Source organism: Haemorhous mexicanus, chromosome 5 (assembly GCF_027477595.1).
Source record: "Haemorhous mexicanus isolate bHaeMex1 chromosome 5, bHaeMex1.pri, whole genome shotgun sequence".
Classification (NCBI taxonomy): domain Eukaryota; kingdom Metazoa; phylum Chordata; class Aves; order Passeriformes; family Fringillidae; genus Haemorhous; species Haemorhous mexicanus.
The window spans coordinates 54,721,929-54,746,786 of NC_082345.1; the positions used below are offsets into that span (position 1 = coordinate 54,721,929).

The 24,858-nt window shown below is 40.3% G+C and overlaps 1 protein-coding gene across 5 annotated transcripts in view; it reads right to left on the reverse strand.

The window, feature by feature from the left end:
• The window catches only part of WASL (WASP like actin nucleation promoting factor), a 61,498-nt gene extending 42,611 nt beyond the window's left edge, over positions 1 to 18,887 (reverse strand). For all 5 annotated transcript variants that reach the window (XR_009486589.1, XR_009486588.1, XM_059847213.1 and 2 more), the window contains exon 1: positions 18,442 to 18,887. Coding sequence is in view for 3 of the 5 variants with exons in the window: in XM_059847213.1 (XP_059703196.1) it covers positions 18,442 to 18,555 (114 nt within the window). In the remaining 2 variants the exon portion in view is untranslated. The remainder of the gene's footprint in view (positions 1 to 18,441) is intronic.
• Between the last annotated feature and the right edge of the window lie 5,971 nt (positions 18,888 to 24,858).

Below are 24,858 nucleotides of genomic sequence, written 5' to 3' on the forward strand. Positions count from 1 at the left end.
TGATACTGTCTTGATGGCATGCACACACACACACACGCTAAAAATACACTTCAAGGACTCCACAATATTTTTGCTACAAAATTAGATTTTCTTCAGTCAGATTCTGCAACTCTCAGACTGGTTTAAAATTTGTTTTCACACCAGGTTGCCTCCAGAATCTTCACAACTGAGTCTAAATGCGATAGCATTCATCCACTGGGAATTTGACTACTACTTTGTTTTTAATTTGGATAGACTGTAATTACTGCAATTTTTAAAGTTATTACAGCTTCTGAAGATATATTTAGCAAATTCTTAAGAATCTTGTCTTTAAAGACAATTGTGTATTGCAAAAAAGTGAGCTTCAGATGTTACCAACATGATTTTAAACTAGTTTCCCACAGAAAGAAGACATACAGAACTTCAGAAGTTTGCTGGCAGATTTCAGTAAGTTAAGCAGCTAGAAACAATCTTCTAATTTTTATGCCCTTTACAGGATACTGTTTTCCAAAGACAACTGATTGCTCCAAAGACAGGAAGACTAAACTAAAGCAAGACTTCACATTATTTGACAGAATTGACAAAAGAAAGCCTTTTGTAAATATCCAATCACATGAGTATAACCTTATTTTGTGCAAATTCGAGAAATTACCCACTGAAAACAATGAGGCCTCACCAGTTCTATTGCTTGTGAAATTATTTGCTACAATTACCAAGAGTTCAATTTTAAGCTTAAAGCTTGCTTTTCATTTAATTAATTTCCCATGATTAACCACTGATTTAAAAATGCCATGTATATAGACACCAAGGAAATAGTAATTTTTTTTCCAAAAAGTTAGGCTATTAGAAATAAAGCTACTGTGTAAGAGATACTGCTTTTTCTTACTTGAAGGCAGAAGGATGAAAGATTTTTTTTCAGAAATAACAAAGCCACTTGAGGTATTTCCTATCCCTTCTGAAACATGAGAAGACAACTCCACATATTGCATAGTGTTATGTGGAAACATTTAAGAAATTAAGAGACCAAAAATTTAACACTTATGAACAGATTCCCTTACTTGCCTGTGCCCTGATAACCAGACAAGTCAGCTGCAATATCCTCATTGAAGATATTTTTTTGATGTGAAGAAGGTTCCAGTGATCATTAAGTGATGTTACAACAAAAAAGGGATGAAACAAGGGACTGCTGTTTGACAAATCTAAGCCATAAAAGTGCTTGTCTGAACTTAAGTCTGCTGTTGTCCAGTAAAGAGATCCTTCACACCTAATCCTCAGTCACCCAGTTACAGACAGCTCACATTTTAATGAGTGTCTTCAGATAAAAATTCATTTGCCTTTCCAGTACCTCCCACAACCCGCCAGTTCAGTTAGAGCTGGCCAACTCCTTTTCAAAATATTGCTCAACTGTGGATCACAGAAAACCAACAACTAAGGTGTGGGCAAACAGCACAGCATATAAAGCCTAATCAAACAGCACATGATTAAGAGAGACATTCTTTATCAAACCCAGCATGAAGTTATTTTTAAATCATACAGCCTCCATTCAGGACAACACATGGAAGACTTCAGCCTTCCTGAGATATGACATAACCATAACCACAAGCATGCTGCAATTACAATATTCCAAGCTATCTCAGTCTAGCAGATCATTTACAAGCTGACATACACAACTTGGGGTTTCCTCTGATGAGCAAACTTAACACTGTCACTTCCTGTTTACCTGCACAGCATCACTGACTGAGCTGCACCTCACTGCTTAATGCCGCTGAAACCTTGGCTGGCCACAAAACAGCACACACAGCAAAACAGTTACCTGTGTTCTGGAGTTGTTCATATAGTTACTTTCAGAAATAGATAATACGCTGCATACAGGCTTTCCATAAATTTGTCACTGTCTACTGCCATGGAACAGAAATTCTCACTAAAGATGACGTTTTGTCTTGCAGTTCCACTGCCTCTCCAGCCTCCCAAGAAGCACTCAGATTCAAAGCATGGAAGACTGTTCTTGCCAAAGCTCAGAGAATTTTTAGATGAAATGCTGAAGTCTACCTTTCAATTTTGATACATTTTATCAAGACTCCCAAGACTAGAATGAGCCTTACAAAGATTAACCAATTCTCAAAACTATGCTTCATGGTCATACAGAGAAACTGCAGATTCAAGTCAAGAATCACAAGTTTCATGCAATGCACAGGATAAAATTTGAGTTCTCCTCTGTTTTCTCCTGTTCCACTGCCCATCCAGCTATAAGAAAACCCAGTCTTTTGCTCTCAACATTCCCTTCTCTTCTACAGCAGCTCACTGCCTTCCTTCAGCCTTCAACCATTCAATTCTCTGCACAATAACATTTTCCTATACTAGTTGTATATTAAATGCAGATTCTTATAAGCAAATCCTCATACTCACTTTGAAGATATGAGAGTGCTTTGAAAAAAACCATCAGAATTCAGGCCCATTATTTTAAAGTTAGATCCACGCAGTTCCTTATCAACCCACTCAGTGATATAGGTATCATGAAGTTTACAAGTGAAAATCTGCAGAACAACAGTAAATTGAGTAAGGAAAGGATGTGAAGCATAAACCTCAGGATTTCATGAATTATCCCAGCTCTAGAACACTCATTAATGAGCCCTTGAAAATGCTATTCAGCATCCACTTGGTACTCCCAGGCCCAGATTTAAAAAACAGATTAAAAAAATGAGTATGTGCTTTGCAGACATGATATTTAGGTGAACTTCACTTATGATCTTTACACTTGAAGATGGAAAATAATATGGAATTTTGACTTTTGATACTTAGGGAAGACTGAAATAAAGCAGCTTCATTTGTTTTAAAAGAACTCTTTTATAAGAGCACATTAATTACATGCCAATATAAAACAAAGAACTCCCTTCAAAACATTAAGAAATATGAGAAAAGGCTATTAAAAGTAAAACCTCTTCGAATAATAGCCAGCAACTGGTCTTGCAATTGTGTATACAACTTGTGTCCTGTCCTGTAAAGCAGACTCAATCCACTTACATAAAGGTACTTAGAAATGCAACCCTCCCTCACACTTTCACCATGCCACAATTCAACATGCATTAATTCCTCTTTGAGCAGTTCACATTTAAACAGAACAGTTATGGCAATTCAAGTCAGATACAAGAAAACATAACTGCATGTAAGATTTTTTTTTTTTTAGCTATATACCAGCAACTGACTTTGCTATGAATAGTTATTCCCAGTGACAAGTCTTAAAAAGTTGATATACTATGGGGGAAAAAAAGGCATGAATATGTGTTAGTTCTATGATCCCTTGCCATATTCAAAGTTTACTGCAGAATAAAACATTAGACCCCAGCTGAATGCCCAGGAGACTGCTGATTTTCATTTCGTTCTGGCAATAAGAAGTTGCATGCAAGTGTTTGTTTGTCCCCTGTGCCTCAGTTTCCTCATCTGTAACATGTAAGGGAGACAATGACCACTATCTCTGTAAAGTGCTTTGAGAACTACTGATGAAGAAGTATTATGCTGTCACAGACAGAAATTATTTTTGGAGGGTGTGAGATATGTGTCAATAGCTGCTAATTGGACAGGTTAATTTCCACATATGTTTTAGGTGAGGAAATGGAGATATTCTTCCACCATGGGGGGGATGCCCTTTGAGTCTAGTGACATTTATTACAGCTAACAGCTTCAATTATCACTGCTCAAAGGGGCTCCTTCTTTGCAGATACCAGCACTACTTTTCCAACATGCTGTGGAGGCCAAAAGCCACTTAAATTCACCTGCCTGTAAACAAACTTTACTTTGGAAGCAGTGTCACAGAATGGTGGTCTTAGATGGCTGAGTGTGCACAGATCTCAGGCTTACAATTTAAATCACCAATTTCTATTCTAGACCAACCATGGCTGCAAATTCTTTGTAACAAAATTACTAATGCTTTTGTAACTTACCATCACACTTATTTTACACAGTTCATTTAATTCGTGATTCTTAAGATGAAAGACTAAAGAGCACAACGCCTATGACTCAAAACTTCCCATGTACCTGGAATGTCTCAGTGGACTATTCCATGAAAATCCCCGAGCAATAATAATCCGTGAAGTCTCAGCATGTAGGCATTGGAAAAAATATAAAACAACGCACCAAAAAAAAAGTAGTTTTGAAAACTAGGCATTCTAGCCTAGTTCTGACACAGCCCTTCAATAAGGGCAATCTCTCCATCCCCATACATCTAGCTTCATTTACAAAGGATTCAGGCAACATTGAAAAATGCTAGGGAGAGTTTACTTTAGCTTTTGACATTGCTACGTGGTCCCCTTAACTCCCCTAGGAGCTGAAAACTCCACTATAGCATGGCATTTGCAGCTCAAGATTTGTGTTTAAACTCTCAGGTCAGGTATTACAAACCTTCAATTTCTACTACTATAAAAAAGCCCCCACCAAAAAATAATTTGTGTTTTTATTACACTCTCCCCCTTGACTGTCTAAATAAGTAGTACAATGGCAATTTAGTGTAGTTTATTGAAGGGAAAAAACAGCCATCCTTAAGGAAAGAATTGCTGAGTTTGCAATATTCAATCTCCAGGGTGAAAAAAAAAATACAACCGAGCTCTACCAAGCTGGGACTTAATAAAAAAGTCCAGATTAAGAATTATTTTGAAATTCAGATAATAACAATGGAGTTGACAATTTACTTTCTGAACTTACTACCCACTATTTGAAAATAAATGCAGAGGGTTGCTGAATGGGAAAGCTCCTTCCCTGAAGCCAAAATTCTTCTGTAACTCCTTATGTTGCCAGAATATTTCTTATAATTAAGTTGCCTGCTTTACTGAACACACCTGGAAGAGCAAAAACTGTAAAGAATCTACTATTTAAAGTTAATGAAAAAGTGTTTATTTATACAGGTAAAATGTTGTAGAAAGAGAGCAGCAGGATGTTATTTTTCCACTGCACTTAACACTACAGTGTCCATATCCAGTCACCAGTCTCCAGTTTAAGAAAAAAAAATGAAAATATCATGCAATACTTATTTTTTCTTTCAGTGCAGACTGGTAGTACAAGTTCCCATAGCAAAGGGGAGGAACAGATACAGTGATACTGTTCTCAATCTTAATTCTTAATGTCTGGATGATTAGAACAAAATCACCCTCATCTTCATTTGAAGATAGTTAGCTCCCCACAACTACTGGGTTCTTGTTTGTAACTTGTGAACATTGTTCAACAGCAGTAACATATATGCTACATGAAAGTTATGTATACCCACCTGATTTTACAAGTAATATAAAAATTATTTCACTCTACTTACAACAGTACTAGTAGTACTAGACTCATGTGAGAAACAAAGCTTACAATAAAGGAAATCAATATTTATTATACCAATTTTAAGATTTTAGAATCCACAAAGTCACACCAATATAATTAACATGGACAGGGTAAAGATATTTTAACAACTCTTAGGACAGAAAACATTTGTTTCAAAGAACAGCTAAAAGAAACATCTGGTCTGAAACTGACCTTTAAGCTTTTTGGTGAGTATTGGCTGAATTAATATTGAGCCAAAATATAAACTTAAATCAAAAAAATCTTAAGATAGCTTTGCTTGTGATCACAGTGAAATTGTAACACTGACAACTACCAATCTGTATTGCAATGCAGTCCAATTAATCAGTACTATTATCCTAATCAAGCATCATATTTGAAGGATTACATGCTTCAGTTTCTGAACTACTTTTCTGCAAGTCTTCAAGTCTGTTCTGGAGCTGAAAGTGGCTAACATGCACAACGTTACTGGCTCCTGCTGTTCAGGAGAACTGGCAACCGCCAGTCAGGTCAAGTGTTTGCCACTATTCTGAAAACCTCCACTCATGCAATAAATTACAGTGCTTTTTTGACAGCATAAAATCAGCAGGTAAATTGTTACACCATACTAACATAAAAATGTACATGATAAATGTTATGCTAGTTACAATAATTTGTGACATAATGACTACTTTTTTCAGATGTGTAACACTTTTGGAAACAAGATATTCTCTGTGAAGGCAATGATACACCTTAAATCCCAATGGGTGAAAGAAGGTACCCTTTGTCAAAGCAGACTTGAGATTTTCAATTTTTTTGTGGATATTCCCTTCCTTTTTGATCAACTACTTCAGTAACTCTAAGCACCTGAACAGCCTCAATCTGTTAATATAGAAACAGAAAACTCTTGATGTTGAATGTATGAAAGATAATATCACTCCCATGAGTATGCAGTTTAGACAAAAAACAAGCTGGTTACCTCACTAAGACAGAATTCAAGAAAAATTACACCCTCCTCAAGAGACTTTACATGAATATAGAAATAGGATACCTCTCCCAGTCTCCTGCAATAAATTATTACCAGTGTGGTACCTACATAATAACAATGCATTGCTAGAAGTTGATTGTATGGTTGGTATGTATCAGATTTTACCCAGTTCTGTATAACTGGGTCCTCAAAAGACCTAGGAGATAAATCGCCAGAAGCTTTAAGACTGTGGTACAAGCACTTCCTATAGGAAGATGGTGATGGAGAGTGCCAGTAACAGCTGGATCTTGAGAAAGCCTTGCAGGGGGATGAACGGTTTGGGGCAAATAATAATAATAAAAAAAATCTTGATTTCCTGATAGTCTCGTATCCATTCCTGGGCACACAGGGCAGATTGGCAGAATAAATTGAAAGCTAGTCAGTTTCATCAATGGAAGTGTCCCACTGAACATCTGTTACTCAAAAGTGCATCCTTCAGAATGTCACCGCCATCCACCAGGTGCAATATTATACACAGCTTGTTTTTCACTAGATTATGTGGAACTAACATCTCTAAATCTGCCAATCCCTACATAAAAGCTTCTGTTCTGCCACAAATGCAACAGTCCTCAGCAGAATTCCAGACTCCAAGAAGTAACACATCAGTCAGCTCACTCCAGCACTAGGTTACTCTCACAAACCAGGCTGCACATAAAAGTGCCCAGAGCACCTGAATTAAAAACAGCCTTGATAATGCATGGTAGACATCTGTATTCAAGGCTGATTTGTTTATCTGGAGTAAGCCAACTATGTAACACCCCTTGCTAATTCAGACTTGCATCATAGTGATGGTTTTTTGTATGTGGTGTCCTTGGACAAGTTATTTCCAGTCAAATGGATATTGGTACTGCATCATCTCATTGCTAAAACAATTACTGCAGCCAGAATTGACATGCAAGTCACCATCCTGAAATAAAGCCCAAAACCACTCAGCTACTCTGAACCAAATGCTACCTCTTGTAGGAGAAAACTGCTTGCACAGCACCAAGCCTCATCAGGGGACCAGTTCTTGCCAGTGCTGACTTATAAAAGTAACATCAGGAAAAAAATATAGCCTGAAGGGAGAGAGGGAATAACCAGACACTCAAGGGGAAAAAAAGATAAAAACTTGAGAGAAGTGTTTGCAGAACTGAGGCATGCAAACACTATCTAGTAGATCTTGTGGACACAGAAGACAGAAGAAACTGAAAAGTTTCCCGAGCTCATGCCTTTATAGACCAGACAGAATGAATGACTAAGGTGAGATACCTGCACAGACAGAATATGTGATGATTAAACTATCACTAATTACACTACCTGACACCCTAGAACAGTCTCTGGAGCTCAACAAGGAAACAAATTACTTCATCTGAGCTGATGGGAAACTGCTACAACACTCCAAAATGCAGTTAAGATTCTAAGAGAACTAAGCACATCCCTGGAGGCTCTGAAGATGCACAGAACTTTTCTTAAATTACTTACAAACTACTCATCAGAAAAGAAACCTTCAGACAGGATTCATTTTCTTAGGCCACTGCTCTGCAAACAAGAAGTGAAGTAAAAGAAATGCAGCATCCTTTAAGGTCATTCTTGCTGTATCGCATGCACTCTGTAGAAGCACAGCAACATCTCCTTACCAGAAGGCAAAAATCCTTTTTCCCTCCTGGAATCAGGAATCAGAAACCTTATGAGCTTGTGTTCACTATATCAGTATCAAACAGACTTGATAATTTGTCCACTGGAGCAGGTGATTACATGAACAGGCACACTTTTGTCTGCTGTAAACTTCTAGGCACCTACATTTTCTCCGGTTTCCAAAAGAAATTTCTAGGAGCAGAAAGATAATATTGAATTTTGCTGCTGGCAGGAAAAACAGGTTTGACTTGAACTTAATGTCAAAGCAGACAGTTATGTGCACAGCAGCAGAGCTGACACTTATTGTGTGATCTACATGCTACTGACAATGCTAGAAGAGACAGTTCACATCTCCCCATCCCCAGAATTGCTTTTGTCTCCTTGCAGATTTCGCTGGTTGTGCAATTATGAGTTACTAAGACCTGGGCCACTTTCCGGATATGATGGAAAATGGTGAAAAATACATGTATGTATAGAGGAACAAACTCTCTTCCCAACACAACACAAATTGGATAGTGATGGCCCTTCCCCATATGATTTACCAGGAGCTGTTTACACCGCTCTAATCTCAAAAGCACACTCATACTAATTTGAGCAACTACTAGGCTAGCACTCAAAACTGTGCCAGAAAGTGGTACCAACAAACTGAACACCATGGATGGTCATGGAACAGTGCCTGAGTTCATGCTACTGCCCCACTTAGGTTTGTTAGCACAGCTGGCTGACACACCACAGGTGAGAAAAAAGACAAGATGCATCCTTCTGCCACCAAGCTTAAATGTCATCAGCAACATAAAGGTATGGTCCAGACAGGTATGTTCAGTGTGAGAGATGGACTCCTTTGTAACACAGTGTGAAGCCTGGAGCAGCAACATGAACACTTCTTCGATAAACAAATTTCCATAAACAATATGAAAAGAGGATGGAGAAACAAACAGGATTTTTTCTGTCATTTACAGGCAGAAAAAAACAGAGGCTTTTTCTTTACAGAGGCTGTAAAGAAAAAGCCTCAATGATGAAGTGAAGCATTCAAAGTAAGACCTTCTAAATGAAATAAAAAGTTGAAGTTAAAACCATGACATGGAGTGAGATCTACATATCCCAGCAAAACTTTTAGCATCAAATCCATCTCTGTGCATCCTATCAAAAACTGTAACACAACCATAGGTATGTTGCACCTAGATGCCTGAATTAAGGCAAGGAAGATCATGACCTCAGCAGAGGCAACAGCCGTATTATCAGTCTCTCAGGTATAGAAATAGTGGCACCTGAATATGATATGGACAAATCTCTTAAAGACAAAACTATTCCTTAAAATAAAGAAATATTGTATTGAATCGCTGAGTTCTAGACACCACGCAAAACCAGCACTTTCTGTCACAATCACACTTTAAATTTAAAGCCATACAAGATTTTAAAGTTCCAGCTACACAAACTGAGCACAGCACTAACAGTACAGTGCAACACAAAGAGACCAACATTGTTTAAGAAAGGTCAAAATTACAACACTATTGTATGGCTAAAAGATATTGGTTCACATAACATCCCACAAAATTAAGCCAAACCCTGAATTGTAAAAAAACTTAATTATCAGGTTGATAAAAATATAAATGCTAATAAATCCATATCCAGTTATAAAATGATTTTCATACCTGAGACACTCTTAACTAAAACCTAAAGCAAATAAAGAAAAAAACAACCCTGCATTTGTTAGAAACTACTGCTTCCTTCTCTGCAAATGCAAGGGGAAGCTTTTGCCTGTGGTATTGCACAGAACACACACCACTAAAGGATGTTCATTGTTTTCTTCCTCTTTTCAGTTAACCACAAAAATCAAGCGCAGTTTTAGAGAGTGAAGCTTATTTGGATGCCTTTGTGTATATTTAGTGTCATAAGCCAAGTGATGTTTCTGTTTGCTTTGGCTGTCTGAGGGGGAGTAAAGGGAAAAAATGTCTGCTTAGAAAGAATGACCACATCTTAGCTGTGCTCAGAGAGAGCTGTCACATGGTTAGAGGAGCAGGAAATAACTTACAGTTCAGTCGAAGCAGGACTAGGCAATTCTGTGGTTTCAAATCTGAGCCTGTAGAGTTGCTGAAGCTGTATCTTCTAGTATACAGTTTCTTAATATAGCAGCTTACAAACTGGAGAGTCCAGTCCTGCCTGGAAAAGCAGCAGTGAAGGGTGGAGTAGTGCAAGAAGCCTGAGGAATACCATACTCCTCTTTCTGTGTACCCTTCTCATATCCACTAAAAGTTCTCTTCCTTATAACAACATTAACAATGACTTTGGCCAGTGAAGACAAAAATAGGTGAGAAATGTGTAATGGCCAACTCTCAGGCTCCAGTGCACTCCATATCTGCAGCAGCAAAAGCTGCCTGGCATAGACACTGCCCAGTGCACTCCATATCTGCAGCAGCAAAAGCTGCCTGGCATAGACACTGCCTCCTCTCCTCATGACTTTTCTTGTACAGTGCTCTGCTGAGCTACAATACACGCCATGTCTACTCCAGCACTGAGTATGGGTAGGACTACATGTCTGACGGGACACAAATCAGATCCTTCCTTGCTCATCCTTAAGAACAAAGGAGCTGAGGAAGTGAGGAGGGGGAATAAGGGAGTGGAGGGGAGAACGGCAAGAAAGAGAGTCAGTCCTACCTGGAGAACTTTGCGCAGATTATGGATGCAGGAGGTGAAGGCAGAAAGGAAAGTTCTGGAAGCACTTGAGGTGCAAGAGGAAAACAGGAAAGGAGAAAACCCTGTTATTGGGACAGGGCAGAAAACTTACTAAAAACATAAAAAGCACGTGTGTTAAGAGCACAGGGAGAACACGATGAAAGCAGAGACACAAGATTAGGAGGGCAGAGGTCACTATGCAGGACTTCAAGGTACATCAGCAGGATGGGGCTTTCAAAATAAATAGTGGTTAAATTGATTCCTGAAATAGAAAATTCTTTTAAAGTCAATAAATTACTGCTTCTGTTACAAAATGTACTAGGGAGGTTGTAAAAAAGTCTGTCACTTTTCTTTATCCCAAACACATAAAAATATTAATCCAACAAATTAATACTGATTTCTTATCCACAAATCACACGCAGGTAAATTGGCTGTCACCTTGAGAGGGGAAAAAACATTTAAAATTTACTGCCAAATTCCCACTTCCAACTATTCTTGTTCTTCAGCCTAGGCAGCAAGACAAGTACTAGGGCTCATTACTTAATCTCAGCAAGTGCTGGCTAACTTTTGGGACAGCCATTATCATCAGTAATACTTGAAGTAAACACATTGTTTAGAAGAACTTATAATCTCAGAGGCAAGAGTTACCTTTGCATAACTGAGAGTTCAAATAATGAAAAACAGTCTTCTAAGCTGTTCAAAAAGGCAAAAGTCACACTTTCTTTTGCTAGGTTAGTGTTTCTCAAATTGCAGGCACAGTACCTTCACATACAAAATGTGCTAATATAGGAGCATATCTGTGTTCACTAAATACACCCCCCCTTATGCTGCATAGTGGCTAATGAACAAGGGGAGATAAAGCCAAAATAACACATTTGCATTGAAGGTAAAGGAGATGAATGCAGGGAAATTCTGAATTACATGACGCTCTGCAGGGGAAAATGATGTGTGAAACTGTCTTACAGAAATGGAAACACAACCTTAGTGTGATCTTTCAGCTTTAATCTAGACACACTGGAGAACTGAAAAATGTATTAACACTGTTTCTCAGAAAACCTAAACAGAAAATGCTGCCTTAAGAGTGAGGATTTTAAGGACAGCTAAATACAGTGGAGGGAAAACAGCCTCACAAAGGTGGGGATGAATGTATGAAAGCAAGTGCCTGAAGTGAGAAGCAATCTGCAAATGTGTCGTGGAGCTCTGCAGCCAGCAACAGTTTCCTTGCCAGCAATGATCATCTCCATAGAACATTATGTCTACAGGAATTGAGTAATTCATTTAATGAACTTATTACAGAATCATATATTCTTAACAGAGACATTCTAATTAGAGATACCTAAAGTGTCATTTACTGCACAAAGAGGTGTCAGAAAAACTGGCTACCTTTAACTCAGAAGTGTCTGAGAAAACACTACTAAATTTTCAGAATTAAGCAAGTGAGCAGCTTTCTAAGAAAGTGTCCCTATGACTGTTTGAACTGAATCTTTCCTTTTTCTATTTGGACCTTTGAGAACACTGCTCCTGTCATGTGATGATCACAGTACACTTCAGGATCTTCAAATTTAACTACAATTGACCTGAAGGTCACAGCTACTGTTCCCATTTTATTGGATATCCAGGCATCAACAACACGTCTGGAAGCCACAAAAGATAGTGTGGCGGTGTACCCAAGCAAATACCCCAAGAAACTAAACTATCTTGTACAGCATCTGAGTCACCTCCCAGTAGGGTGGACTGTTTAAAACCACCCATGAAGATATACTTCTAGTCCTACTAAATCCACTCTGCAAGATTTACTGGTACAAGAAGAACAAACTAGTCAATAAAAAAAATCTTTCTGTGCTAAGTAACACAATGTCACCCTCTCTGTACTCTAACCTCCTAACCTACCAATAAGCAACTCTGTCTAATGTGCCTGTGACACATTTTTGTTACTTCCTGTATTTTATTTTCTAGGTATTAGGTAATGAGACCATAAGTCTCCTGTACACTAAGTTTTATTTCTGTACTACAAAGATTCCTCAAGAGACAAGCCTATGAAACACACTCACTGGAGGAGAGGACACTATAAATCTTACCACACAGCTTCAAGTCAACGGCAAATTTTCTCAGCAAACTGAGCATTTAGAGCTCTACAAACTCCATGTACAGACAGTTCTGCATATAAAAAGTCAATGACAGGATCAGGCCTTTTTTCACATTGGTTAATGAACTAGTACAAATTCCTAGGTGGCACTCACTCATCACATACAAATATCTTCAATGCTTCACTCCATCCATTCCACCACTAAGCTAGAAGCTGCCAGTGGCAATTGCTGGCACTGCTGGCACCTGCAGCCACTATCAATGAAAGCAGTAGATGAGTTCTTAATGCTGGCACAAAGTAGAGCAATAGGGGTCATAGGAAGTTCTAAAGAAAAAACAGGTGAGTTTTGTCACGCAGAAGTACCAGAACTCTTTCAAAAAAAAGTAATTCAAGATCTAAAATTAGAGCATTCCCCATTCTCATGTTTTTAGCCCGAAATTGCATGGTTCTTACAAGATGGATCTTACACTCTTTACTTGCAACAAATTTGGCTAGTACTACATCTTTCAGAACCCCAGAAGAAACAAGCAGAGAGAAAAACATCCTAGTGATAAAAAATTCAAAACAATATTTACAAGCAGATAATGGCAAGAAATCACATCAATCTTCCATTATAGGAAGAACAAAGTAGTCTTTACATTTAAAATTTTGCATGAAATAGGAAACTCAATGCTTATCTTCTAACAAGAACCTAACTCTTCCTTGGGTGTTCTCCTAAGCAAGGGTTAACTGAACATTTTGGTCAAAAACTTGCAGTCAAAACTTGACTGTTCATCTGAATCCTAAATTAAAACTCCGCCCTTTTCTAAATTCCTTAACATGATTCTTAGCTGTGAAAAACCAGTAAGTTTCAACACAACAGCTTGTGACTACAAATTGTTTTCATCCTGTTGTGTATGTATACCATAGGATTCCAGAGCACTTATCAGGAGCATGAGTGGCATACTTGACCATCTGATTAACCACACAGATGCTGAGAGACTTTTGGCACTTGACTGCCTCCAAGACAGATAAAATATATCTACAAAGATACTCAGAAGAGCTTAATGCTAAAGCCTTAACAGAGTGAAGTACAGGTACCAGGTCTGTCTTAGTATATCACCCTTCATTCAGCAATATATAATGTTTCCCAACTGACACACAGTGACTGAAACTTGTGGCAGGACTCACTCCTCATATCAAGACACAATTTGTCTAGCACATGAGGTACAAGAACAGCCAGGAGAGATATAACTGCTACAGTCACTGAACAGAAAAACTTCTGTTAGCTGAGTTTCTATCTTAAAGTCAGTTGAATAAAAGATTTAGATAACTGACAGTGAGGTTTATTGACAATTAGGGGATTTTAACACCTAAATTTCTGTCTTTTTCTCCTTAACTATATCCCACACTTCGTGAATTGGTGCTTTGTCTCAAATACATACAGCTACAAGATGCAGTGCCTTCTAGACTGTTCCCAAGCAGTCTCAAAACATTTCTCATCCATGGGTAAATAAGCTAAGGCAGTGAACTATGCTGTAAAGACATTAATAGCAAGCTGTGAGCATGACAATGGTTGTACCACTTGCTCTACAGAGTCTGATATGATCCATTACTGTGAAAATCAGTTTTGTAGGCATAGGTTTGGTTCAAAAGAACTGTCAAAACCCCACTGTCATTCTCTCCACAATGGAAGATTATCACTGATCAGTTGTTCAGAGAACTCACTCAAGTGGATACTAGTGAGGTGTCTAAAGATGCTACATGTCTTTTGTAGAACAGGGGAAATTTCAAAAGAAATCCAGGTGTAATTCTCAATACTCTCCTGTTCCACAAGACCCCATTCTTTACACTTAATCTTTCCCCTCCATATCTCATTTAAAAACAAATGCAAAGATGAGAGAATCACCACTGAATTAATGACTCAGTTCTCCCTACTTTTACAGGGGTAAGTCTTTTTTAACCGCAATGTCAATCTTCTTCGGATGTACAGACTGCAGCCTAAACTCAAACTGAGGAGTCCCAACACTTCTCAGACATGAGAAGCTGCCCATAACTCAGACCTGTAGTCTAACTTTAAGTCCTAGTTCATGCTGTTTTCATAAGCACAAGTAATCTTACAAGTCCCTTCCTGATAAAACATTTAATTCTTATCAATTAAGAGCTATAACAGCCATTCAAGTTTTTATTTTGTTTTATCTCAGCTATTACTGCAATTTGTTCCTTGGTTCTGATATACAAACTTATTCTGGTCACATGCACTTTTAAAAGCAGCCAAAACAGTTTTCTTAGTTAGCTTACTGCTGTGTCACTTCTCTTTCTGCATCCTTCACCGGTTCCTGTTTACCATATGAAGCATGGCGAGATCTTACAAAGAACAACATATTCCCAGCCTTATTCACTGCACCTTATCCAACTGTCGAGTCGCACTTCTAAGTAGCATAAAGTATCATCTCCATTCTACCTACTTCTAATGCCACTAAGTACATACTTCTCATGGTTTGTTTCTCAAAAATTATTTCCACAGAATAAACTAGTTTTTCATTACTGACATCTCTGACCAATATTAATAATGCAAATTATAAAAGTTACTTCTTTATTACAGATTATAAAATGGATACCTAGCATTTACTTTTTCTTATAAAACTCATTATTATTTAAAGTAATGATTAATAACTAACCAGAACTTATGCAAAAACTTTTAAGCTGGGCATAACCACAAAAAATCAATAATGTGCACAAAACTAATCTCATAGCTCCACTTAGTGTAAGTGTACATAAAATTTTATTTCCACATTATTATTAGAAAGTTATGGAAAACTTTTTACAGAGAGCAAATTTTATACCTGGCCTAGATAACAAAGGTCATAAACCTGAATGAAAATTAGTTACATGCCTAAACAATGGAAGTCCTAAAGGGCTTTACGCTTTATATATTCTGTAAATAGTTCTACATCTGGATTAATATTTCAGCTAAATTAACTATAGCTACAGCTTTGACTATTAGCCAGTGGCTTGGTTTTGAAAGCCTGATCTGTCTTGGGCAAAGGTATTTTAATTGCTTGTAGATTCAGATAAATGTTTTACAGCTCAGCAAGTAGAGGGGAAAAAAAAAGAGTAGAGAAAAAAATCAATTACCCTATGTATGTACACTTGCCTACTAGTGAGTTTCTCAAAGTATCAGTAGTAGTGTGCAGAATTGTATCAACCTCAGCAACACACAGAGGGATGGCTCTTCACCATTTCCTCCTCTCACAGGAAATTTTTCTATCAGGGATCATTACTTAAGATGCCGTTGGAACTATGTCCATTTCCGAGTTCACAGACTGTGAGTACTCAAAGTTATACTGCTTGATATATTCCTTTGCTTTTTCATAGAACAAAAATCAGATTGTTGAATCCTTAATATTATTTCAAAATAGCTGCCTTGTTACCAGTCAGAAAAAAGGAAAGATTGAAATAAATCAGATTCAGAGCACCATATGCTTTCTTAACTAAGCCCTTCAGGCCTGATAGCAGCACTATGGCGTCCATTAAGAACTCTATAAATTATTACTACAAAGAGTATCTTAGGAGCATAGTTTAATGTCTCAACTTTCCTCTGGTGTTCCTTGCAGTAGTGATCTAAACACGAGGTCTAGCAAACAAAACCTAAAATTATGTCAATGTGGCTGATACATCCAATAGCCTCTCCATGCCCCAGAGTGACAGAAACATATGGGCTGCCTTCCTGCTTCAGGTGGTGTTTCAGGGACCAAGCATTTAGCATCCTATAGAACTCACAAAATTTTCCTTTATTAAAAAGCAGCACTTACAGTCTGAAAATTCACTAATGAGTAGTTCAAACATGGATATTATGAGATCAGATATCACGAACATTACAGCAAAAAGGCTTTTATCAGCACAGCATGTTGAGTCAAGCTAGAAGGTCAAGAGTACCAAGAGTCCTACTGGGCTCCAACAGATACTGTGGTTTCAAGTTAGACAGCTGAGGCTGTTACCATCTCCAGGTACCCATTCAATTTCTCTGCTTAAGACAGTGCCCTCCAAGGGGCAGAATATTCAATCTGTTCACTTGTTTCTGAATTTCTGGCTCGTGCCACAGAGTAAACCAAAAAAGCCTCGTTAAATACCTCTAGATCTTCAATGCTTAAGTCCTCAAGACTGAGCAGAGAACCCCAACTTTACTAAAGTAAGCCCATTATTAACTCAGACAGCACAAAGGGCTGGGAAAAGAAGAAACAACAGACAACTATTTTAAGAACCTCAATTGGAAAGTCACCCAATATTCAGTGTAAATGTGTAATTTCAAGTAAGAAGTAAATCCCATGACACCCAGATTCTGTGAAGATATTTACCTTCACTCTGCTTTCAACATACTACTTATGCAGAAAATTTGGCAGCTTAACTAGGTGAGTTTTACAGCTGAGTATAACAGAAATTAAAAGTGTGTTCACCTGACAAGAAAAAAAATCAAATTATAGAAAAGCAAACTGAAAATCAATTTACACACAAATTAATGCACTATTTTTTTATATTTAGAGAAAAGTTGATACTGGTTTTTTATTTCTTAGCAAAGAAGCTGAAGATATGAAATGTTGCCTGAAATTAACTCAGACAGTTTTACAATTCTATACTTTTCAAAATATATTTCTGGGTCATACTTTCTGACACACAACTTAGTTACTGTGACAGCATCTTATCTAACCTACCCCAGTGTAAATATTCTCTACTTCGTGTTCCGTTGCTGCATCTTATATTTTCCTCAAAGCAGTTTGATCAACAATACCATTTCAAAGTCCAGAGAGTTATGTGGAATCAGTATGACTACACGGATATCCTGCTGTAAGTCACAGTTTTAAGTTCATTAACACCCTCCATAGCTTTACAGCAAGTGCCTAACTGTATTTTAGGTGCGGGGCACAATGCACCAGAACAGTCATTCCTTTGAAAAATACTATTTTTAAAAAAGAAGCTTCTTTTCCAGTGAGAGCGGTTATCTTTTGAAGCTTTCAAATAGTTCTTTAATACAGATAAGTAGTTTTAGTACAGTTTTACGCTACGTGCAAGAAGGTATGCTGAAACCGAACTTACTGATATAGAAATAGGAAAATATGCAGAATTTGAGTACACGAACTTGTTTACGCTAAGAAAAGGATAGACTAAACCCAAGGCAGGCCTAGCACTGATACGAGCCTTCCTACAACTTCGTCCAAAACTGCTTTGTTGTACCGCCGGTGCACCTGGGGTCCGTCCCAGCCTCGTCGAGCAAGTGAACTTTTATGCCCCTGGAGCCCCGCGGCTGCTCCTTTGCGGCCGGCTTCCCCTGCAGCGCACGGGTCGGCTGCAGGGCAGCGGGAGTCCCGCCGGCCCCCGGGAGCTCCATATGCCGACGGACTGCGAGGCGCGGAAGAACGGCGCCCACACCGCTGCCCCAAGCGATCTCGGAGCCGCCCGGCGCGCCCGGCTTCGAAGGGAGCGAGGCCGAGCCCGGCGCTCACGGCCGGCAGCCCCGCCGGACCGGGCCGGCTGAGGGGCCGCTACCGCCGCCGTTCATCGCTGCCCGCCCTGCGCTACGGGCAAGCCGGGCAGGCAGCGAGGCCTGCGAGGGCCGCCCCCCTGCCGACGCCGGGACGGGGCAGTGGAGCAGGATGAAACTTCCGCAGCCTCAACTTCCCAGCGCCCGGCCGGGCTGTCCTCATACGCCCCCGCCCGCCCCGGACCCCGACCCGCCGCGCCCTGATGAGGAGGCTGGGGGTGCCCCAGTCCCCTCGCCCCCCTGGTCGGGACTTACCACGCATTTCTTGCCGAGGAAGCCGAAGAGGCTCTCGTTCTCCTGCGGGGTGAGCAGCAGCGAGCCCACGTTAGTGACCCGCCGCGGGGGCTGCTGCTGCGGGGCGCCGCTCATGGCCGGGGCCGGCCCGGCGCTGCCCTCGCCGCCCTGCGACCGATGGCGCCCGCGGCCCCTTCCTCCCCTTCCTCCTCCGCCGCCGCTGCCGGGGCCTCACAGCAGCCGCATCGCGGAGCCTCTTCGCGGGGCCGAGGAAGGAAGGAGGAGAAGAGGAGCGGCGGGGAGGGGGGCGGTCGGGAAAGGGGGTGCCAGGCAGCAGTGCAGCCGCGCGGAAGCCGCTCCGCGCCGGGGCCGCTCCCGATCGCTCCCGCCCCTAAACTTCCAACTCCGGCCCGGCCCCGGCGGCCGCGCGATCCAACATGGCAGCGGGGGCGGGCGAGACCACGGCGCGCGGCAGCCAAGGGGGAGCCCAGCGAGCGCGCGGCCGCCGCGACCATGCGCCGTGCGGGGGGAGGGGAGGGCGTCGCCTTCCGCGCCCGCCCCCTCGGTACCTGCCGGGCCGGGCGGTGCCGGTCAGGGGCGGCACGCGGGGTCGAGAGTGGGAGGAGAGGGGTGAACAGAGCATGAAGAAGAAGAAAGACAAGAAGACGACGAAAAGGAGGAGCGGTCGCCGCCGTAGGGACGCGGCCGCTGTCCCGGAGCCGTGGGAACCGCCGGGGCGCCGTGAGGGGCAGTGCCGCCCGGTGCTCCGGGCTGAGGTCGTGGGGACCTCGGGTCCGTGGGAGAATCGCCCGGAGCGCGAAGGGGCCCCGACAACATCGCCTGAGCGCGGGGTACCCGGGCCGCCCGCGGGGGTGCGGGAACCAGAGTGTGCTGGAAGCCCTCCAGCTGTCCGTGGAATCTGGTGCAGTTCGTAACCCAAAAGTCTTTTCTCGTTTTGTGGCAGAAAGGAAGCTTGTTGCCCAGCCGGCGTGTCGCTGTGCGCAGCCAGCGTGGAGGCCGGGCGGGGGTGTCACCCACCCACGGCCAAACGCTGCCTGCCCCAGTCTGAGGTGAATAGTAGGTATTTCGCGCTCTCCAGGAGCTAGCTGCTGAGGAGAAATCACGTATACAGTTAGCAGCCTTTGTCAGCCAGATTTCTCTTCCCCCTGCTTCTCTCCGTGTGACAGCAACCAGCTGCGATGAAGGCTGAAGACATTTCAAAACCCCAAGACCCAAAGCACTGCTGCTTATACTCAGCCTTCAGCTGCACAAAAGAAATGTTCACGTTTCTTATGTGCAAAGGTGAAAAACAGATCTCAAAATGAGCACCTTGCTAGTTTTCTGCTGTTTTAGGTGAAGAGTATGTCTCATCCTCTAATAAATTAATTGTCCACGTGGAAGGTGCTAGGTGAAAGGGAGAAGGTCCCCCGCTGTAAATGTACTATACAATGTACAGAAGAACTGCAATGCAAGAGGAAACAAACCAGGGAAGACAGGAGAAAAACCTGGGAATACAAGTCTTTATATGATGCTGACATATGATGATGTACTGACTTCGTATCTTCCAAAAGATCAGGTGGGGACAAGATGGCAGCCCCTTCTGCTCTACTTACAGGCCCTTTTGCGTGTACTTAAGAGCTTGTAACTGTATCCAAAAGAAGGGAGAATATGGAAGAAAGTCCTGATTTTACACCATAAAAATAGTTTGAAATGCATGCATATACAAGACTCCTCAATCTGCAGGTCTCTCAGAAGGGACTTGAGTCTTACTGTAAAGGAAAACCAGTAGGAACCAAGTGTTTCTAAAGTACTTCTCAGCAATCCTAGGTTCTTCAGTTTTACATGTAAAGTACACACTTTCTGTGTCAGCATGTGTGTATTTTACTGGGAAATGCTTAAGCTATAAATATTGGCAGCATTTCTTTCATTGCAAATATATGTAAAAAGATAAAACGCTTGGAAGCACTTTACAAGACAGTATTTTGTGGGTTTTATTTTTTTTGAGATTTGTTTGGGTTTTTTTATTTCATGAGTGAAACAATTATTGTCTAGTTGAAGCCATTTTGGGGAAATTTACATGCCTCCCTGACTGGTGGTTTAAATAACAAATATAGTATACCTTCAATGGGTATGTCCTGGTATTGTCCTCCTCTTCTAATCACTTGTATTCTTTGATTTATTTTTTTTTTCTCTCTAAAAACTTTTGATATTTGTTCCTGTATAAATCTTGCCATACTGCCTGGATGTTACAGGTGATGCATTTTGCTTCATACTGTTCTTTTCAGACCAGCTGGCTGATAGATATTCTTAAGGGCCTTTTAACGTTCAGGCTCTATTGTTAGGATTTTGTTTGCTTTTTTAATAAGGGAAGGCAGGAAAGAGAAGAAAAGAGGTCTATTTTCAGTCCCTTAGTTTCATTAATTATTCAAAAGCTGATTCTGTTTTCATATCATAGCTAAGCAGTGAGTCCTGAAGGGAAGGGGAAATACCAACGTGTCGATACATCCATGGGGTCCACTGAAAAATAGATTTTTGCTTTGATATATATGTTTGCAGTCATTTCAGCAAAAACCTGCTGTTTCTGCATAAAGCATCCAATTTGAAGCAAACTTCTTTCAAGGAAAGCCACCAAGTAGAGTTACCTGTCTGTGTTTTGAAGATGTAGGAGTGCTCTTGCTGACTTAGGGCAATTGCTGTTTTTTGGAGGCTGTCCTCTGAATTTCTCACTGTGCTCCCTAGGGTTCAAATTGTGTTACCCATTGCTAATGTCTATGAGCTTCTTGGGAAGCTACTCTTTCATATTTTTCCATTTCAGGATGCCAGCTCATAGCACCAAGGTAGTGAAATACATTGGAAATTGCATAATGTGTATCAATATAAGGGAGTGTCTTGATTTTAAAGATCTATATTATAAATACTTATATAATAAATAGATTATATTATCCTTGTCAGAGTTACCTTTGGCAGAAAATTGAATTTTGTCTTTAAATGTGAACCTCTGCAGTAATAGTTCATACTTAGAGTTTCACAGTTTAAATATTCCCACAATTTCAGGAGTAACATTCTACAATTGAAGATGGAGTAAGAATGTGAGGAAAACTTGCTACCTAATTTTTCTAGTACTATGAATCATACCTTAAAGATTTTATTAATGGCTGAACTATGTAAGTGAAAAACAAAAACAAGTTGTCCGAGGATTTATTATTTTGTTGGTAGCATCACTGCATTTCCCAGGTCTTGATCTTGTCACAGTCCTGGTTTTAGGTCATGGTTTGGTTTTCTGGTTTTCCATAAAATGAAGAGAGAGTTGATTACATCAAAGAAGGAGCAAGGGTAACAGGGAATATGCCTTTCCATGGGGAAAAAAAATTCCTGCCATCTCTTCCATCTCATGTTATTTGCAGTGACGAGTGGTATGGTCTAGGACAAGTGCAAACCTTGCTGCAGCGACCACAAGAGCAGGGCTGGGGGAGATCAGGAGTGAGAGCGTTTGATTACTGTGACCATGCAGGAGGGCAGCCTGGGAATGAACAAAAGTGAAGCAAGCTGCCTTTCCCTCAACACCCTTTTTGGCTGGGCCTGTAGAAAACACCAGTTTGCTCACTGCAGAACCGCTTGTGGTAACTGAAAATGAGGAACTGTCTTTGTGATTGGAAGTGGGTTTGCAGCTGTGAAGACACAAATTTTCTTTTTTGAGTAAATCATGTTTTTGTCAACAGACACGCCATTGAAGAGGATTGGGTTGGCACTGCTTCTGAATTAATGTCAAATAACATATTAGTTAACTTCACTGATAATAGACTCATTCCCTTCTGCTCTCTGTGTTCTGAGCCTTTGAAGTTGAGGAATCATAGCCCTGAGAAGTACCCCCCAGAGGTAACTGAATCATCTATTAAGTTAGGGTTCATTTCAGATTCAGTCACTGTATTTCCTTTCTCAGAAATTTTGCATTATCTGTTTCAAGTGAGGAATAGAATGGAGGAAAGAAGATCAAACCTATGGTGTTTTATTTGCTTTATATTGAATTTGTATGCTGTAGGTTTCAATAACAGAACGACATGATTTAGGAACAAAAGTTGCCAGAGATGATGGTTAAGTTTTATTTTAATTGGTCAGTAAAGCCTCTGCAGATTCCATCTGGATGTGGAAGTGTGTCAGTAGGAAGCAGCCTCCCCCTTGGTGGGCAGGCTGTGCAGCAGAGTGTCCTTGCCGCAAGAGTGAGCAGGCTGCAGCCTGAGAACCAATGCTGTGGTACAATAAGTTCTTTCATTTCTTGCACAAATCCCGTCTTAGGTGCCAGCTAGAAATTTTCTCTTCCATTGTATATGTAATTTGTTTGTATCTTTTCTAGCCTTCATTTTTGACATCAGACTACTTACTTGAAAAAAAGAAATTTGTGCCCTTCCAGTTTACTCAACAAAGGATAAGATTGGTTTTGCTTTGGATATAGAATTGTACTTTCGAGTTATGGGGATATCTAGCTCTTTTCAAGAGCTCCTCAACAATTCCTTTGTGGCCTGAAGCATCAGACAATATTGCTCTCCTTTTTAAGACTGTGAGGAAGATGGACCAAAAACATACTGGAATTTGAGGTGTCCTCTCTCTCCTCTTACTTACTGGTCATGGCCTGCAGCAACTGTGCAACAGTTCTATAGCTGCTCTGCAAATTAGAGGAAAGCATTTTTCTTTCCCCAGCCCAGGTAGCATCTAGCCTTGCATTAAAGCTCATCTTCAAAATTGTATGGCACAGGGTTTTTTGAAACACTCTTTTTATTCTCTTTGCTTGGTTTATAACTCAGCGAAGGAATGACTTCTTGAATTTTACACTCAGCAATCACCATGAGTGGAGTAAATAAGTTAATTTTGTTTTATTTGCAAGTATTAAAGGGAATATTTCTTCCTTCCTGTAAGCTTCCTGACAATTTTTGAATTCAATGTAATAAAATCCCCCTTCAGCCATTAGTCAGCCACCATGGAGCTCAAGAACTTCACCAGTGAAAAAAAGCGAAAGAGAAACATATTCTTTCCTTACTGTGATCTGCAAATAATCTGTTGTTAGAGCACATTTCCTTAACAACAAAAATCTTGCTCTGGCTTTGAAACGTCAGTTCTTATTTGCAGCGTGACTGACCTCCCACCCTGATCAGCATGGTTCTGACCAGGAAGCCTCATCTTTACTGAGAGGAGGGAAGCACAGGCAAGTGCATTCAAAATGCACCCTTTTTACTGTAAGTGCTAAGAACAAAGTACATACTTGCCCTCTAAAATCTGCCTTGAGGTCAATAGTTGACTCCCAACAGGTCAATGAGCAACTGGCAAATATGTAATGCAACTCAGCAACAATTGCTTCTTGGATCCTTTTGATAGATGACTTAATAACTTTTATATAGTTTTTATTTATTTTCCTTTTTTAAAAAAATTATTTTCTTTAATTCTCTGGCACATAACAACCTTAGCGGATTGGCATGAACTACACCTTTGTTCTTCGCTGAGGTTGTGCTGGGGCTCACACCAGCAGATCCTTACTGCAGCCCTATGGTGTGTCAGGGCTGGCCGTGTCCTTGCAGTCCTGCTCTACTGCTGCTGCTCTCCAGGAGGCCAAAGACTGAGCCCCTGTCAAAGGGCAGATTTGGGTCCAGACCTGGGGCTTCTCTGTTGCATCATACTGTCTCAGGTACTTCTTTAACTGTTTTGCTTCTGTGCGGGTTTTGCCAGTTGATGCAAATATTTTGGAGGGAGGGGGAAAAGAGAGAGCAGTCTTTATGCATCAGTGTTCTTGCAGGTGTATGGCTCCACCTCATAAAGCAAGATTGAGAACATGCATATCTTGATCAGCCTGATTTTTGTGTTCAGGGAGGTCACTTATATAAGCTGCAGGCCAGCTAGAGCAACTGGTACAGTGAATCATATTGTTTTTATAGGCAAAAAAAATATGCTTTAGAAATCTAAAAGCTTAACAAATGCACGAGGAGTTTTAACATATATAAACAAAACAAAATTTTACATGCTTCAAACTGGCTTGAGAAGATGAATGAAAAGTATTAATTTAATTTTTTTTCAAAACAATTATGTTGCATAGTGCATACTACCCATCAGTAAGAAAATCTGTATTCTGTGCAGTTGATTCACCTCTGAGAAAATCAAGTCTAAAAGTACTTCTTTGATTGCATTCTAGTAAGTAAAGACAATTTAATTTCCTTAAGACCTTAGGAATATCTGTGATTTAGCACAGACAGACAAGTTATTTTAATTGGTACATTCCTGGCTACTCTATTATTATTTTCAATTAAGGACTCTTCCTATGGTATGTTAGGATGGCATATACAAATTATGTCAGTGCTTTATGTGGATATCTACTTTGTTCATGCTCACCAACTCTACCTGAAGGAGTAGCTGTCCAATAAGAACATACCTACCTGACTTTTTATAACTAAAATG